This window comes from Gallus gallus, chromosome 6 (assembly GCF_016699485.2).
Source record: "Gallus gallus isolate bGalGal1 chromosome 6, bGalGal1.mat.broiler.GRCg7b, whole genome shotgun sequence".
In the NCBI taxonomy this organism is placed as follows: domain Eukaryota; kingdom Metazoa; phylum Chordata; class Aves; order Galliformes; family Phasianidae; genus Gallus; species Gallus gallus.
The window spans coordinates 17,595,487-17,614,568 of NC_052537.1; the positions used below are offsets into that span (position 1 = coordinate 17,595,487).

The 19,082-nt window shown below is 39.3% G+C and overlaps 1 protein-coding gene across 6 annotated transcripts in view; it reads left to right on the top strand.

Annotated features, from left to right (window-relative positions):
- GBF1 (golgi brefeldin A resistant guanine nucleotide exchange factor 1) overlaps positions 1 to 19,082 on the top strand; it is a 98,396-nt gene that overhangs the window by 1,798 nt on the left and 77,516 nt on the right. For all 6 annotated transcript variants that reach the window (XM_015288460.4, XM_046943074.1, XM_046943073.1 and 3 more), the window contains exons 2-3: positions 3,220 to 3,325; positions 4,216 to 4,282. In XM_015288460.4, coding sequence (XP_015143946.2) covers positions 3,220 to 3,325; positions 4,216 to 4,282 — 173 coding nt within the window. The remainder of the gene's footprint in view (positions 1 to 3,219; positions 3,326 to 4,215; positions 4,283 to 19,082) is intronic.

Genomic DNA, 19,082 nt, shown 5'->3' on the forward strand with positions numbered 1-19,082 from the left:
AAATCGGAGGACGGGTCTGTAGATTTCAGCAGATGTGTGAATCCATTGTGAGAGGGAAATAGGTTTTTGTGTTAATTCAATTCAAGCATTAATTTCAATCTTAAAACCTCTTTTAGTATAGAACATCTATTCTACCCTCCATGAGCGGCTGTTGCTTGTATCCTGAATGATGTCAGGCAGTTTAAAAATGATATGCTTCAGGAAGTACAGAGTTTACAGAAACAATTTCCATTCCTTGAATTAAACTTTTAAACAGTGCTCTGGCTTTTTTTTTTTTCCCATGCAACTATTTTCTTGTTCCTTCTCCAGCACACAGCTGCAAAGGTCCCTGCCATGAATGAGGACAGTTGCCCGTGGTTTGCTTTGGAATGTGTTTGTATATTGCTTGGTTAACTGCGAGTTTAAATGTGAAGCAGAAGTTTCTCTCACCTTTACCCAGTGTTTGTGGTGAAGTGGGCTGTATGTGTGATGTCCATAGTTCCAAGTGTGAATTTGGGTTTTCCAGCATGATAGGTGGTTTCAGTTGTGTCGGACCAGTAAGTGTGCATTTGTGTGTGCATAAAGTTACGCTTAATGGAATCTGTGGTGAGGGGAAAAAAATAAAGGAGTGCATTCTGATGAAGTCTTCTCTAATAGTTAGCGATGAAAGGATAACTTTGGAGGAAAAAAAAAAAGTATTGCAGGATTGTAGTATGTTAGGAGGGCCATATCGAGCAACATGGATTTTTTTTTTTTTAATATACCCTTGTTTGAAAGCATTAGCATGTTTAATTTCACAGTAAGTGTAAAGGAAAAGGTGTGTGCTGGAAACCTGTCTGTCCTCTTCATGTTTCACTGACTGGAGGTAGCACCAGGTTTGTGGGAAGCTGAGCACTGTAAACCTCGTACATTCAAGGAGGGCTGAGTTTAGCCAGGTTGTCATTTCTTATCCTTTTGGGTTAAAGGTAGAAGAAGAGACATAAGGGTACTACAGACAGATTCCTTAGTATGCAGAATAGCATTTAAGCTTTGGCATTGTTTTAAATGTGCAGAACCGCTGAGCATCTGTGTGTGTGCAAGACATGTGATACGTGTTTGGTGTACCTTTACGTGCTTTTCCAAATCAGGTTAGGGGAGCCTTGGTTTCTAGAAGTCACTGCTGAATGCCTGGGGTGGCACTTTGGGGTTTACGTGGTCAGTATTATGTTGTAACGGTGAAGACACAACAACTTGGCTTTTGGCAGGTTTGTGTGTACCTCATATTTCCTCAGAAGTACTTTTATGGAGTAGAATATTCATCTGTGAAATATCCTATACAGTTGTATGGAAAAAGAAGAGATCATCAAGTGAGGAATTCGCCAAGGGAAACAAAATCTCCCATTTTACACTAAAACGAAGATGACAAGCTGAAGTAGAAAAAAAAATATTGCATAAAAGATGCCCTTAATCGTATTTGTAGGCATTCATATCCTATAAGTAAATGCGTGAAGGAAGGTAGCTGTTGAGGATGGGAACGTCTCAAACATTGAAGAAATCACAGGAAAATATCTGTGGTTGTGTTAGATGCAGATGTGGAAGGAGGTTAGAAACCACTGTTTTTCAGGGCACGGGCACACTGCGGGGCACAAACAGTTGTTTGCTTTTCTAAATAACCTGGTAGGCTGCTGAGGGCTGTTAGGACAGTTCCTGTGCCACACAGTATTTTTGTCTTTGCCTCTGCTTACTGTGTAGCGCTTAGGAGTACCTTTATTTTGAGTAGTGAAACAAAGTAAGAAACAATGTTGCTGCAGGGTTATTCATCCTGCTGAGAAGGTAAAAAATGGAAACACCAAATCCGATGCTCTCCCTTGATAAGGCACCTTTTTACAGTACTTTTCTCTCTTGTTTACAGAGTCCTCTAGCAAATTAGTGTGTTTCGCTCTGAGGAAATTTGTATATTTGAAGAGTTGTTGATAGCTCATACATGTTAATTAATGGGAATTCCTATCCAGTACGTGTGCTCTGAGGTGTTTGTTGTGGTGCTCCTGAAGCTTGGAGTGATTACAAAAATTCTGTCCTTCCCTGCTCTGCTTTTTCTGTGTGGGCAAAAATCTTTATTGTCCTTTGTTTCACCCACCCCAGTGGAACCCTTTAAGTGTGCTCGTCTGATCTGGAAGTGCACCTGTCTGTAGTTTGAAGTGTTGTGATTAACGTTTCAGCTGCTTTCGGTCTTCTGCTTTCCTATGGACGTCCTATTGGGATTTCAAACTGGATTCCTCGTTTTCTGTTCATATCTTCTGAAAAAGTCTCATGATTAGCTACAGTTCCACTAAATACTTCTTGTACTTCAGACATGGTATCATCTGACTCTGGTCTCTTTATAAGTCCTGTTCATTCTTTGTAAACAGTCATGTCTGTTCATTCCTCTTCATTCTTACTTGTTTATGCTTCTCTGTGTCTGGGCTGTAGCTAGAATAGAGAGAACAACCCTGCTGTAAACTGCTCTTTCTTTTTCTCAGGTCCTTAAAAATGTTTCTCTTTTGCTTGTATGATTTTGCTTTTCTGGCTTTCTTTCCACACACACCAGATGTAAGACTTTCTCTGTAAGGCCTCAGTCTGTATGAGTGTGAATGCCCACATTTTGCTTTCTCACTTTTTCTTCCTTTCCATCCAGTTTTTTTTCTTGTTTCTTTGTGGGGTTTTACCCTTGTTTTTTGTCCTTGTTCTCCTTCTTAAAGCCTTTCTAATGCAGCAGGTGTGAAAACCATTTTATACATGATGTTATTTTGTCAAAGTCCTGAAGAGCTTCCCTCTAGCCACCTTATTTAAGCCAATGATGGTTATTTAGCAGTACAAGATTAGCGTTGAGTTCTGTGTGGATCTGCAGGACTTTGCATAAGTGCAGGAGTGAGTGTGGTGTTGCATTGTTGTGGAGGTGCGTCCCAGTACCCTTTCACTGTCTTCCTCTGCACCTTAATGTACTGGGGGAAAAAAACGAGGGCTGGGCCTTGATGAAGTCATGCTGCTATTCTAACTAATGACCTGCTTTGATGTTCTTGAAAATGCGTTCTGTGGAAAAGTGCTCTTCTTTTGTGTTCTTGACAAAAAACGTGCATGTCTTTGTGTAGAAAACAAAGTTGTAGAAGTGTACTTTTGCATCTCTGTAGGCCTTCTGCTTGACTAGATCCATCTTGATGTTTTGTCCAAGGAGGGGAATGATTCAGAGGACTGGAGATTGATCTGGATTATCTTTATTTTCAGGGTTGTCAAGATGGTGGATAAAAACATTTACATTGTACAAGGCGAAATCAATGTAGTGGTGGGAGCCATCAAGCGTAATGCCCGGTGGAGCACTCACACACACCTGGTAAGTTGCCTTGGGTTGTTGCTACCCGTTTGTTCTGTGGCAGAAACCTCTTGTTTTTAGAGAACTCCTGTTTTTTTCTTCTTCTTTTTTTTTTTTTAATAGTTGCTTATAGTTTCATACCTGTTTTGTTAAAAGTCTTTAATACAATGTTTCTAAGTCTAATGACGCTGTAGTCAGTTTTTGGCTTCTGCAGTGAAGATGTGTGCCTGTGGTGTACTGGATCTGTGGTGCACTTCACAATGCCAGCTGATTAGCAGATGGCTGTCATCCAACAAAGCGATTTCAGTTTGTCAGAGGGCAGGGCCCTTGTTCCTTCTAACAGGCATTTCTTCGTTAGTGCTCACTGCCACCCAGTAGTAGGTGTGGCTGCAGATGTACACAGCTTGAAGAAACTTACTTTAATAACATGAAGATAAACTAAAGCTGAAGGATGCAGTTATTCATACTTTCTTCAGGTTTATTCATTCTTCAGGTTATTTTAATGGCACCAAATGTCATTGTATTTCTGTTCTCATTACAATCTGCATAGATTAACATTATAGCAAATCCAGATGAGCCATTTAAATATGATATGAGATAGATCTGCTCTGAAATTTATTGAACAGTGGAGGGCTCATCAGAAATAGTTTAAAGGACAATAAACCTGAAGTGGATTTCACTGTCTTGAACCTATTCTTTGACATTTGAGCTGTATAACGTAGGATAGTGCTAGAAGGAAAACAAAAATACTTCTCTTGATTTTGATGGAGTAAATAATCTGACAGTGATAGGCTCGACCCATAATACTCCCCTGAATATGAATGTGAGGTCTTTACGTACCCATTATTAAGATGCATCTTCAGAAGTGTGTTTGCTTCATTAATGGCTTCCTTCCTATGTATAATCTATAGGATGAAGAAAGGGATCCCTTGCTGCATAGCTTTAGTGTCTTGAAAGAAGTGCTGAATAATATAACAGGTAAGCTTATGCAGAAGTCAGCAGGTATGTGTACTCACTTCAGTACATACAAATAATTTTTTTCTTTCAGTCTGTGTGCAGGTGTGCTATTTTGTCTTATTTACTATCCAGATATATCAAATAATGAGAAAAGTGCAAATAGGTATATGCTTTCTAGAGAAATAGTACCACTTGCTACTATCTGGACATATGCATATATATGTGTGTGTGTATTGTGTGTGTTTATGTATATATTTCTGTGTCTATGTGCATGTTTTTTTTCTTAATACTGAAGCTTATAGTAATATAGGAAAACTGGCATATATTATTATGTATAATCTTGTGTTTTGTTTATGCTTTCCAATCTTTGAGTGACAAGAAAAATCTGTTTGTCAAGGTGCCTCCCATTATTTGGTTTCTCCTTACAGTCTTTCATTTGTTGGGTTTCATCGTTCATTACCCGTAACAAGCGAAGAATAGAGATCCCTTTCCATTTGAATCTCTTGAATCTCAAAGTTAATGGCTTACTTTGTGACCAGTTGCACCAAAAAGTCCTGGGACTCTATACTGATGGCAGCAGTGGAGCATATGGCTGTGATGTTGGCTCTGACCAGGTTTTCACACCCATTTTTCCTGTTTCAGTCTTCATTTTTCCTGTTTTCACCTAGATTTCCTCTGTTATTAGTTTCAGGAGCAGTTGCTTAACCTTGGTATATATTGAGAGTTTGGAGGTGAACTAATGCTGTGCTGCTGGTTCTTTCCAGAGTTTCTTATTTGTAACATTTGCAAGTAAGCTTCATTTCTGATCCCATTATCACTGTGGGTGTTTAGAACTACGTTCAGCCTAAGTCTGAGATGGACTTTTTTTATTTCTGATTATGGAGTGTGCCTGTCCCTATGTCAGTGCTGAGCCTGGAATCCCTTAAGAAGAATATTTACTAGAACAGGAGTGCTGAGGACCCATGCCAGCATTTAAGTCCTTATTCCTTCCTCTTTTGTGGCTGCCTACAAATGTAGTGCTTTTTCTTTTTGTTTTTTTTTCTTTTTTTTCCCCTCCTTTGCCTGAAGCGTTTCCCTTGGCTGTGGGCAGGACTCATCTGTCAGATCATGACATCATAGACAGCACTTGCACAGTGTGTATTTCTGGATAGTATCTTTGTTGTTCTGGATGCTCCGCCTTTCCACAGACTAAATGACATGCTGCATTTGTGTGTTTTTGTAAGCTCAGTCATATTCTGTAGGATATGCATACAATCTCCAAAGTTGTCTTGGGAGGATGTTTTCCTGGCACTAATCTTTTCCTTCTGTGAGATAAAGTTCTCTTGAAGATGAGACTCTTGAAATTCCTTGCCATGCAAATATCACTTCGTATCAAGAAGATGAGGGGATGTTAGGTTGCTTGATTAAATGCAATATGAATAAATATCAGGAGTTGGCTATTTATCTGTAGAACCTGGACACAATATGTTGTTGACTTGTTGGGAGAAAATGCAAGCCAAATATCTGCTTGTGTTAGAGAGAGCAAAGTTTAATGTACTGAGAGACTTAGAGACTCTGAGTTCGCTCATCACTTAAGTGAGGTTTACACTGAGCTATTAATTGCTTATGTATGATAATGATCATAGCATGGGGGTTTGATTAAGGTTCTTTTAAATAGATAATTTCAGCTTCAATGACTGCTATTTTCAGACTAGTGGCTTGAGATAGGACATCATCGGTGTGCTTTTTTTTTCTTTTCTTTTTTTTGTTCAGTTTTAGACATGAGCTGGTTTCCAAGCAATACTTTGATATAGAGCCTCCTGCCTCATCTTTCAGGCAACAAAAAGTCCAAACTTAGTTTTTTCTTATCTTTTTTTTCCTAGACCTTCCTTTCATGTCTCTTTCATTAGCTCATGGAAATGCATTGCTTTTATATTTAAATTTATTCAAGCTGTAATCTTTGACATTTGAGTTAGCTTTTAGTACAATTTTGCATTTATAGTAATATATATTATGTATTTTCTCAATCCCCCAAGAACCCATTTTAATCTGTTCCGGATGCAAATTTCAGGCTGCCTTGTCCCATCTCCCCTCTTGCTCTCGCCCCCCCTTCCCCTCCCCCATGGAGCATGTTTGATCAGGTGTGGCAGGAATATCCACTGTCAAGCTGCGCCCTTTATATTAGTCAATATTATCCTTCCTTCCCTCCCACTCCCTTCATTCTCCTCTGGGCTTTACCAGTTGATTTATAATTTTGGAATTCTCATCGGAGTCTGTAATACAGTTTGTTCATTATTTAACCAAAACCTGTTTAATGAGCAAAGAGAGGCAATGTAAATGTTAGGCATGTTGCAGTGGAGTACCTTTTGTTCTCCTCTGAGCTAGTGGGTATTAACTCTGTCATGACTGTGGTGCTGAAATACCCCGGTCAAGGGTATATAGATGCACCGTATACCTCCTGCAGCTAAAGATTCCCGTTTCAAAGTGTTGTTCCACAAGAATAACTAAATTACTGATGTTTTATTTGACTTACCGAAAACACTAAGTGCTTGCCTGCAACCACCTAGTGGTATCCCATCCCACTGTAATATCTAAATGGACACTTGAAGGAAACATCTAGAGAAGGTGTTCTTGCTCAGCACAAACAATCCCGTGGTTATGGTAAGAGTAACTTCACTTCTGCAACTCAGTGTACCTAGTGAAAGGCCTTGGACTTATGGGGCATAATGTTGCTTTGTAAAATTCTTACAGAGAAAGTTAATTTCTGTCGCAACTTAGTATAGATTTAGAAAAGAAATTGAACATGTGCTGATCCCCTCTTATTGTTTTTTTTATGCCATTTTTATACTTACAAGCTGCATATATTTCAATTACTATTTAAAGCAATTGCGCAGAAAATAGAAAAAATAGATGTACTCTCATCTTGACTGTTGTATGCATGACTCCAAAAAATATTTAATAGTTGAATGCTTGTACTAGGATGAGCACTGTAGCCCTGTCTGTGATGTTATCTTATGTTTCCATTGCTTAGTTAAACTGTGGATCAGTGTCCTCAGTTATGACTACATGCAATCAATGAGTATCAAGCTTTGTCCATGTTTGCAAAATCAGAATAAAACTGGACTTCGAAGGTTATTTTAAAATTAACGGAGGCCTTAGAATTGATACAAATTTGGATCTAGGGTTTTTGCCAGCACAACTTTCATTTTGCTACTTTTTAAAGTATATTCAGTAATCTAGAAGATATGTCTGGCTGCTGAAGTGTTTTTGTGTTGTCAGTTTTGTTATGGTTTTAGGTCAACAAAAGGAAGCTTCTTTTTGACATCCAGTGGTAACAAAGGATCTTTTCTTTCCTGAGTGTTTCAATGTTAGGATGTGGCTGGGCTCAGCAGGGAGAGGTTTTATAACCAATGATGTCTAGAAATACAAATTCATCGTAAGCCTCTCTGTGTATGGTCTGTTAAGGATTGAGTTTGCTTAAATCTTGGTGTCGCTGTTGAAGTCTTCAAACCATTTCAATATGATATGTAGGTGAAAGCAGGTACGTCTGTAGCGGTTCGCCCTGATTGGAAGGATGAGTCAGTAAGCAGGATTGTCATGACTGAATTACTGCTTGCTGGTGTGTAGGATGGCTTTAGGACAGCAGATGACTGAATGCATCAGCCTTGTACAAGTCAGCAGTGGGAGAAGCAGGTGTTTGTGGAAAGTGTGTGCATCAAGAGTCTATTTAAATAAGGTTTAAACTAGGTAAACACACCTGTGAAGAGGTACTTGTGTATATTTTAGGGCCATGAGTGCCAGACAGGAAGGTTTGAGTCCTTTTATCCTCTGGTGGTTCAGAGTTAGTGCATTTAAACAGAAGCTGTAAAGTAAGCTGTAAGAAGCACTCTGATTTCATGCACATTCATGACATTTTAAATGAATGCTTGTACAGTGGGTTCAGAAGAATCTTTTCATGGCTTATTTCAGACAAGAAGCTGCTGCAAATCTCCATCTTTAGAGGGTTGGCTGGGGCATTAAGAGCTGGCTAAAGGTCAAATGACTGTAACCATAGGAGAACCTTTGCCCAGTGTACTGATTTAATATACTTGTTACTGTCGCCATCAGTTTTCTGGAATGTAGATTTGATTGCAAGCTCATTTTCTCATGTCTGATCTCTGGAAACAGTTTTTAGAGAAAATCTGACATTCAGATGGAAAAAATACAGAAATTTTATCCTGATTTGGGATCAATGTCTGAACTTTTCTTGTAAGATCTCATTTTAGGAAGCAGTAAATAAGTAGTAGAAATAGAGGGTGTTCTCAGTGCAGTTAAATGGACTCTGAGACATGTATTGCAGTCTATTTAAGTGAAGAAATTTGGAAAAATTAATGTTTTTTAAGGAAGTATAGGAAATAAATGATATCATCATAGGGCTGTAATGCTTGTAGCTTTGCACTTGGCAGTTAAGAGCAGTGCCATATTTTTGCAAAAAGTGACTGGACATACTCGCATATACCAAATACTGATTGTCTGTATCTGGGACAATTCTCCATTTGTTTGCATTGAAGGATTGCAGTGTTATCTAGAGCAGGCATTAAAAAAAAAGCTTTAATGACAGCTTCATGAGAAAAGATCTAGAAGACTGTCTACACTCCTAGATTATTTCTGTTCCTGTGATTACTTTTCAAAAACAAAAATCATCTTCATTTGTTTAGTATCAGGTATTTGTACATGTTAACCTTGTACTTTGGAAGACTAAGCAACTCTGGCTAACATTTTGCTTTTGCTGCATTGTTTACAATTTTTTTAAGAATCATAGAATATCCTGATTTGGAAGACGCCCACACCCACAAGGATCACTGAGTCCAATGGAAAGTGTATAAAAATGGTTAAAAAGAAAAAAAAAATGATAAAGTAGGGTTTGTTGCATAACTTAAATTCAGTTGTGCTTACTAATGGGTGGCAGTGCAATTTTAATCTATGTCACATGATCTAACATGATGTACAGAAGTGGTAATTTAGTTCTTTGAATATTTTCTCTCATCTTTTTTTCTATAAAAAATAGGAAGATGATAGTGACACTCTTAATCTGATGTTTTGTTTGCAGACTGAATCCAGACTACTTGATTCTTTTGTACTGTATTCAGACTTTGCAGTAGAAGTTGTCATCTTAAAAGCAAGTTCCTAGTCTTTGTGAAAGCAGGCATCCTTCCAAGTGCAGAGGGAATGTAAACCAATGCAGTATTTTTGCTTTGAAGCTGCAGGTAGTTCCAGGTGCCCTCTCTGAGAGAGGTGCATCTTCCTTCTAATCTCTTTGCAGCATCAGATGCATCAGAGGGCTGTCTTACAGCTAAGGTCTTTGAGTTTCCCACAGATATTTCTATTGATGTTTTTGGCATAGGTTTTCCTAGTATTACTGGTGTAGTCATAAGCCAGTCTCTTTCTGAGTGATTACTAATTCTGTTCTTTACCTTCTAAGACGGTTTTCCTAGAGTGATGCTAATGTGCCCTAGGAATGGGCAGCTGCACTGGAAGACCTGTGAGATGGAAACTTCTTGAGCCCAGAACTAACACTAACATTGTCTTTTCACTTAAGATTTAGTTTATTTTTGATATAAAGGAAGAAAGAGGAGCAATGTGCTTGATGAAAAATAATTGTTTAATTAGTATTCATGAAGATTATACATGCACTAGGGCAAGCATAATAACCTTTTCCAAGGTTCTCCTGTTGTTATTTGTGGGGCAGCATTTGTGCAGAGTGTGTTTGGAGGTGTAGGTTCACTCCAATCATTGAGTTGTTCACTGAAGCCTTCAACATCAGTTTGTGAATGAGGTGGGACTCCTGGGAAGGGAAAGCTTTTAACAGTAGATAATTAAGATGGAATAGGGAAGAAAGGGCTTGATAGTTTGTGTGGCAGCCCTAGTTTGAGAACTTCATAGCATCTTTTATTTTGTGTTTTTGGGTCCTAAGAAACTTGCAGAAAAAAGTCCAAACAAATGGAGTGGCTCTGGGAATATCTTTGGGAGGGGGGATGGGACAAACCCACAACTGTAAACTGTAAGATGGTATTCAGATAAGGTATTTCTGCATTTCTCTTCAAGCCAGGACATCCAGGCTGGCCATTTTACTGTCCTTTACCACCATCTTGCAATACCAGTTTAGCCTCCTTTTGTACAGTTTTTTGTGTGTGGTTTAAGATGGGAGGTTGGACCTTGCCTACTGTCTGTGCCAAGCTAATGAATGGCAGGTACAGGCAGGAGGTGGTGCTGTTGGAAGGAATTGTTTCCTGACCCCTAATCCTTAAGGACCCCAGGATTTAGATGGACAAGCGCTCCTGGCTGTTGCTTGGCAGAGTTCCCGCAGTGTGCTTGCTCTGTAACACCAGCCTTCTGTTACCTCTGAAGAGCTGCCACATGTGCACGGTGTGCAACTGACTCTCTCTTGTTCCACGCTTGTTGAGCAATTATTTTCCCACTTGTTGGGCACTCCATTATTTCCTTCAGTTACTGCTTCTGTGTGAAGTGGAGCCATAAAGGAAATGGCCTAATGTACATACATTAGTGGGCAATAAATTGCAGTTTGATTTGGTAGAAAGGCAATGCCAGATGCTCTGTTGAAGTTAAGGTTCCTCTTAAGTCATCCGTGGAGATTTTGTTCTGGGTGTTTTTGATGTGCAGTCTTTGTGGATTGTGCTATCTTTGTGGTCACTTGAGACCAGTTAAAAGTGGTTGTGGCCAACTGAGAGACAGTAAGGCTACTTACATGGTAGTAAAAGCCCCCTGGAAGCAGAAATATATGTGAAATTGTTGAATTCTAGTAGGACTTCATTAAATATATAGCTCTTCTCCTTCTGTGGAATCTTTCCTTCTGTTTTCTTTCCCCTTTCTTCCCTAAACTGCCATCATCTGACCTGTTAAAAGAGTGGCTTGAAGGTTATTAGCTTCAAGGAACCAAAACTTGCATCAGAAAGTGCAGGTGCATATTTATGTAGTTAGGTAATACGTTGTTGGACTTCCAAGTCTTGGTCATACATACTCAGTGTACATACCAAAACATTCCTCACCTCAGAAAGTTTGTAGCTTTAGAAGGTGGAAGCAGAGAGAAGTCATTAAGAATACAAAGGTTTTAAGCACTCAAAGGTTTTTCTTAGTAACTACCTCAATTTCTCCTTCAAACAAACCATCGTTGGCTGACCCCTAATAAGGCATATAACAAGAAGTGAATTTGAAGAGGTTTGAGATTTGAAAGAATAAGACATCAGGCAAAGTGTTCTGGTTTTGGGGATAGTGCAGGGATGTGTGATACGGTGCTTTCCTCAGTAATTGTTGTGGAAGACAAAAGCCAGCAAAAGGGCTAGCAGAATTGCAGGGATTCAAAGGTAAGTATGAAAACAAAGTAATGGATAAAATTGGTCATAAAATAGCAAATTAATGGATTAGGGGATGTTAATGGTAAAGTACGTGCAGTCGGAGGCTTATGTGTTTGTTGGTAAACTTGCTGATTTTCTTTCTAAGGTAAACGTACCTTGTTTGTCTGCTCTCTGAGTATCGTGCAGTAGATTCGTGCTGAAGGGTTTTTACATTCAAGAAAAAAGGTTTTCTCATTTAGATCTCATTCTAAGTTGTGGAAACGACTATTAACACTTCCTGCTGCACCTAGTCCTTCAGTAACTCCTGTAATATTTTAGATAACATAAATGACTTGCCTTACAGCACCTCTAAATGTTGTAAAGAACAGGAAGTTTGTCATATATTGTCTATAAAGTAGTGGCTTAAAGGTAGCGTCTTAGGTCTTGTTATGTGATGGATTCTGAGGTGAAGAGATTCCATGTCATGGATGAGTTTGAACACTGGAATGAATACATTTCATAGAATCATAATATGTCTTGGGTTGGAAAGGACCTCAGAAGTCATCTAGTTCCTGGGCAACCCGGGGCAGGGTTGCCTACCACTCAATCAGCTGTTGGAGTTACCAGCAGATGCTTTCTGGGGAAAGAGTTTGGGAGTGTTAATTAAGTTGTTAATGCAGTGAAGAGAGAGCTATTGTGACTGATTTCCCATGTGTAAATAAATTGTCACAAAATTTTAGAATATAAATGCTCATGTGACTTGGAAATGCCATTGTCAGTAGTAAAGCAACCCCCTCTTTCTTTAAACTCCTAATTAGATGTGCACGTTTCTTGGTTAGCTTAAGGGCATGGACAGACAGCCTGCATCAGTTGAACTTCCTGAAAAGAATGTACCTGAGCTCTTTGCATGAAGTTTTTTGTTTCTAACTACTTCTATATGCAAGTATGTTGTGGAAAGGAAGAGATGTAAAGCTCTGTGAAAGCTGATGAACGGAATACAACATCATGACAGAAAGCCAATTGGAGTTGCACAGAATTGCAAAAGGAAAGCATGTTAGATGAGAGTTTGGACATAAGTGCAATGGAACTGAAGTTGATAGTGATGTTGGCTTCAGCTATCCTGTTAAAATCTGTATTTTATTATACAAATTTCATTTAGATAAACTATTTCCATGCTAGCTTATGCTAGCATATTTTGTACTGTAATCACAAATACACAACTGTAATGCTCAAGGGGTGCACTTGATTAACACCCCTTGAATAGGGTAAATTCTTCAGTGTTGGTGGTATTTTGATGTGGTCATCTGTCTGTATCCTATTATAAGCACTGCAGAAGTTCTAATTTCCAGTTGTCTCCTTGGCCTACTACCATACTGTTTTAAAATGGCTAGCAGTAAGTTATAAACAGCGCAGCCCTTTTCTGAGTGTGCTTGCTGCCTTTTCTTGGTGCAGGAGTGTGATTTCTTGCATGACTATAAGTAGTTCTTGATGTATGTGTTGTGGTATTGTTATTTAAAAGAGATGAGAGACTTCAGAACAGTGGTGCTAACTTTTAATTGGATTTAACCTAATTCTGGGGGAAGTTTGTTATTAAACTCCTGTTACTTTTCAATGAATTGTCATTTTTCTTGATACAGTGAAGAAATCTGCCAAGTGGCTGTTGAATTAGCTTCCATTTACCTCTTGATTAACTGCTTAAATAATTATGTGGCAAACTGTAAATATATGAGGTATCGGTGATGCAAATCAAGATGTGGTTGTCATCTTGATCACGACATACTGAAAGAGAGCAGTCTGTGGGCTCTGAGGATAGCCAAGGGGTGGGGCTTTATTCTGGAAATAAAAAGTGTGGCAGTAGTAGAATATGGTTGCTTATGTAAGCATCTTTAGTAACTGCACTTAGGAACTTGGATGCTCTTCAAAGAGGGATTACACAGTTTATAGTGGCCTGTAATGGCTCTAATAACTAAGATGGCTGTCACAGCAGCTTGGGAGGAGACATCATCATCTGGCCTTCATGTTAGTCTGAGGCTTTCCCATCACTTAGAAATACTTTATTTTGCTTTTTGTATGAGTCTTTGTCAAAACATTTGGCTTTTTATAGACTGAAATATGGATTTAATCAGCCTTAAGATCTAACAAGCCCTATACTTTTTACATATGTGGTTCTTTCTTAGATGCGTAGTGCCTCAGTCTGACACTGATACATGCAGTGGGGATTATGAGCTGGGGATATTCACCTTGGTGGCCTTCATGATGAATGCAAAGGTGTAGGGGGTATGTTGGCTCAAATATTTACTGGTCTGTTGTGGTCAACAGGGAGAGGCTTTTTCAGTTGGAACAAGAGTGGTGTGATACTGTGGGGAAATTAGCTTTTGGTTTGGTGGAGAGATGCAGCAGTGCTTTAATGAAGGTGAAATAACATTAAGCCATGGGTCGTTTTTACGGAGTTGGATATGTTCCAGTTGACCTCATCAATGTGAATGGAAGAAACTTATGCTACTAACCTTCTTTGTCAGCACTGCTAGCAGTCAGTCCTGAACAATGGGAGAACTTCTCTGCTTGATGCAGGAGTGCAAACACTCGCATCGTGAAGGCTTCGGCCTCGTTAAGAGCAGAAAAGAAGGAATATCTGTGTTTGGTACAAGAAAAAGGTAATGTTTTCTTTGGGAAAGCATTTAGTATCTTACTTTGTCAGAGTGTTGGAAACAGGAGAGGAAGAGATGAAAGGGTCTGGACATTTTAGAAAGCAATAAAGCAGCTCTAACAGAGTAGTTTAATAATTGGAAAAAAGAACGTTTTCTTTAAAGAAAAAAATAGCTCAAGAAATGTAAAATGATGTAATGGGGGGAGACCATCATAGGCATCCTGGAATGCTTGCTTTCATGCTTGTTTGGTAATTTTGTTTGTGTCAGAGGCAGCATCAACCTACCTTCTGCAAGCTGTTTATTCCCTTTCACTTCTAGTATCAATCCATTCAGAATCTCAAAGCAAAGTTCATTTTCAATCAGACGCCTTTAAATTGTACAGTTTCATTTTGGGTGGCGGTTCTTTATGCTATTGGGTTTCGCAGCCCATGCTGGTACTCGTTCACATGCAGCAGACCCATGTGCTGCAGCGGAAGGTCACACACTCGCTTTCACTCCGCAGGAGCAGCAGGTGATGGTACCAGCTGTTCACATCCCTGTATTAGATGCCTGAATTTGAGCAGCTGTATGAGGCTGCTAATAAACTCTAAAATGTAATGCAGTTCATATTTTGCCCACATTTCACTTGATCCTTCTCGGCACCAGCCAGTATTTCTTAACATCTTTCGATACCACCTCATTTCCTTTCTTGTCATGCTGGTCTCTGCGCCTCTCCTATGAGGTGCCAGTCAGATGCTTGAAAGTTATTCAAGCGTTGCAGATTTGGAAAGCAAAGGGCACCACAACATAGTAACGTATAGAATTTAAGGGAGCAGAAATAATGTCTCTAGAAAAAAACATTTAACATTTTTTGTAGTTTAATGCTCCAGCAAATAATTTAGGCTGTTCTAAAGGATGTACTTCTCTTTAAGCAATAGGAGTGTTGGATACAAACCTAGGTGTTTTTTCACTTGTTTGTTTTAAACGAATGTGTCAAAAGTGCTGTTGTTCTGAGGAACCTTCATTTGTATCTGGTTAGCTGAAGAGATCTTGTGTCAATCTGCTGTTAAAGGAAAGCTGCAATGATTTTTAATTCCACTTTAGGTAATAAAATTGGGCTGGCCATGAGTTTTGATATATCCACTGTTTATTTCAACTTGTGCTTTTTATTTAAAAAGCTTATTTGTGACCTGTTAGGACCCTCTGTTAAGCCAGTTAAATAAACCCCGAAAAGGTTGAAACTGCCTGTCTGCGCTTTCCAGAAAAGGGGAGGAGGAAACCAAAGGAAAGATATTTACAGTTCTAAACCCTTTCAGCTCCTCTGTTCACCTTTCCTCCTGCATCACTGATTTAGCTCCCATCTTCTCTGGAAGAATCGTAGTGCCTACAGCTGAGAAATACCGCGTCCCCACTGACTGACACCAATGCAATAACCGAGTTCTCCTTCTGGTTCTTAGAGGTGACTTGGCGGGTTGTTTTTGTTTGTTTGTTTCCCATTGCTGTAGTCTCAAAAAATGCACTTTGGAATTAAGGCCATATTGAGGGAGGCAGAAGCTGTGAGGAGCATCTTTTAAAAGCACAGGGGTGAAGATTTTGTTTGTACCTTTGTTCAAAAGAATTTCAGGGAACTGAATTATCTTGGTTCGTGCTGAATTGCTCTAAGAAGTGTTCTATGGAACAGGAAACATACAAACCTAGCTGTGTGATTCAAGATCAGAAGTATATGGTAGAATATAGGAAGAATAGAATGGTTCAAATAGCAAAGGGGCTTAGCTCAGAAGAAACAAAGCTAGCTTTTAATTAGAACCTCTTTTTATTTCTTCACAACTCACCTTGCTTTGACTGGTCAACATTTTAAAATTGAGCTGTCTGAACTAGAACTGATTTTCCTCGCTTGATCTGTGTTGCTTTCCTCCAGCAAAGACAGCACCTTTTTTTTTCTCCCTGCATGAGGAGCTGATTCTCCCATAGCAGATTAGAGCTGTAAGCTCCTTGTTTAGCATCTAGCCTTTTTTCAGACGGCCTTACAATGCTTTCTAGACAACCAGTATTAATTGGTTGAAACAAACAGTTATTTTTAACTGCGTGCTTCAGATTTTTTTCTACTATTCAGGTGTCTCTATCAGCCGTAAAGAAAGCAGTTGAAGTAAATAGCTGTATCAAATGAAGCACCTCTTGTCCCCACAACTGCTTCCAAAATAAACTGAGAATAATGCTTTACACCTTTTTTTTTTTTCTCCTTTAACTCAAAAGGCAAGCAACAGAGGAAGCATGGATTAACATGTAGTGATTTCTAGGAGCTGTGCTGTGCCCGGATTCCTCTGCGCTTGGGCTGACTGACAGCGACATGTGGCTCAAGTGCATCTGGAAATATATCACCAGCAAAATTTGCTTGGGTAAATATAGCAGGAACGGGTTGTCAGGGCAGGAGACAGATTGTTCTGGGAAAGGAAGTGTTGTCTGCCTTTCGTCTGAATAACTATTTCCTATATTTCTGAGACTTACCTCTGTCTTTCAGTGCGGCTAAGGTATGAGCAGGGTCTGAGATACCAGCTGTGCTGTTGTTGTGTGTTTGTAGGGTGGGAATGTTTCCAGGCACGGTATGATCGATAGCAGTTATAGAGAATTGAAGCAGTGTATCCTGTGGTGTTTGAGTAATGGTGGCACACAGGTTTGTTCTGGTGTAAACTCTTATTGAAAGTAGGGCAGAGGAGAACTCCCTGCATGGACATCAAATACGGAAGAAAAGCTTCAAAAAGTTTGGGATACGTTAATACAGAAGAATCCCGACTTGCTTAGAAACACAAATGTTTTTAGCCCACATGGCTCCAGGGGGGAGGAAAAAAGGGCTGTAAGCCCATTCTGAAATTCTTTTCTTTTGTGGGCAGTTGCTATTTAGAAGATGGACAGGAGTAGAAAATGCCAATTACTAGGTTTTCTCCAGCGAAAGCTGACTGGCAAAGGGATAAAGCTTCTCAGACCAGTGTGGTAACGATGCAGCTCTCAAGGCAAATTGCACTGCTGACAAAAAAAAACAAAAAACAAAAAACAAAACAACAAAAAAAAAAACCTGAGAGAAACAGCAGTATTAAAAAACAAACAAACAAACAAAAAAACCGAAACCACCCACAAACACGAACTCCATCTCTTTGTAGTGTTTGTAGTCTGCCTGCTGAAGAACCTAGGAAAGCTGGAACCCCTGCCAGGTCTGCACACCATTGCTGCCTGCGGGCTGCTACCCTGCAGCTCTGCTCTGCTGCCCTGGGATGTGGCTGCGGCTGGGTGGGGTTAGCAGCCAACAGGTGCACCACATGCCACACGAATGTGGAGGCAGGGAATTCGTGTCCAAGGACACTGGGGATAAATAACTGTGCTTAGAAAGAGTGTTGCATGAGTGTCGAAGTTTTCATGGTGCGGATGAGTCTGTTTAAAAACCTTTCTGACAGAATTCCAACTAATAAGCTTCAGTTCTGTCCTTGGATGAGCTAATTTGATGTTGGAATCATTGAAATGATTGATTTGTTGGGGGGTGCAGCTGACTTAGTTTAGAGGCTGTCCAAAAACTATCTGTAATTCAAAGCAGTAGGGTAAAATATGGAATTCTATGCTTCAAACTTCTGAATAAAACCTGCGTAGCTGAACAAATAACAGTTCCGTCCATCTATGCTGTTCTTCAAAAACACTTGCAAGCCACCAGGTTTATTTTATTGTTTCTCCTGTAAACCTCAGCTGAAGAAATAGTGGGTCTGAGCAGTGCTTTAAAAAAAACAAACACAAAACAAAACCAAAGCCAACTCAATGCTCACCTTATTGTTGTCCTAATGACCTGTACGCTTGCATCTTATCCTACATGTTCCAGTGTTGAACGCTTGAGATTTGGTCTGCCCCCGTGAAGTCTCTGTTCCTGTTCAGACTGACCAGATGCTGATCTTCTAAGCCTTTTTTATATAGTGTTTGCTTGTGTGTTTTTTGCCTGGCTCACTGTGGAATAAAGCTGAAAAGGCTGAACTTCATGTGATTATAGGTGAAATATAATGTCAAACGATACCCGTGTCATCTGCTCATCTGGTACTGGGAAATACTGGTTTGCTTTTCTGTGCATCAACTGTCAGTAGTATGTACTATGATTAACTACTTTCTAATCATGTATTTAGCACAACAGCAATCAAGTCAAGCATATCATATATGCAAAAGATTCTTTGCTCACGTGTCCATTAGCGTTTAATAAAAGAATGTTGTTCCTTACCCTGACATTTATATTTTCTTGTAAAATGACGGAGTTCTGCTGTGAACGAAGGCAAAAAGCTATGATTGTCCACAGCATATTAAATAAATCACATAGTGATATTAAAAAAAGAATTGCAGCTACTGAGGTTTGAATGAAATCTAGAAGGACCAAAGCAAAAGGAGATTAATCGCTGTGAACTTTGAAATTATAAATTATTGCATACAATGAAATGTGGAGTAGTACTGGGAGGTGTACAAGAAGGATGTCGGTTGGAAAATAAGCATGAGGAATGTTTCTGAACGTGAAGAGGTGTGAAAGAAAGCAAAGTATTGTAAACTGTGGAAAGTAGTCCATTTTCTTTGTCCTGTTAATGAGCAAGCTGACTGAACGGCTTTGAAGCAGTAGAAAATGTACAAGTGTCCATTTAAACAGTTAAAATTCTTCTAGAGGAACTTTTTTGTGCATGGATTTCTTCCAGGATCCGCTCTTCCACAATAAAAATTGCTTTGCTCTGAATGTGTCCACACATGATGATTTATTCGGTGTGACTGTAGAATTGCTTGTAACTCTGATCTAGCTGTGTTGATGGGTGTTGTCACATAAATAGGAAGCATTTAATCTCTGTAAGTATAACTATTATACATTCTACAACAGTC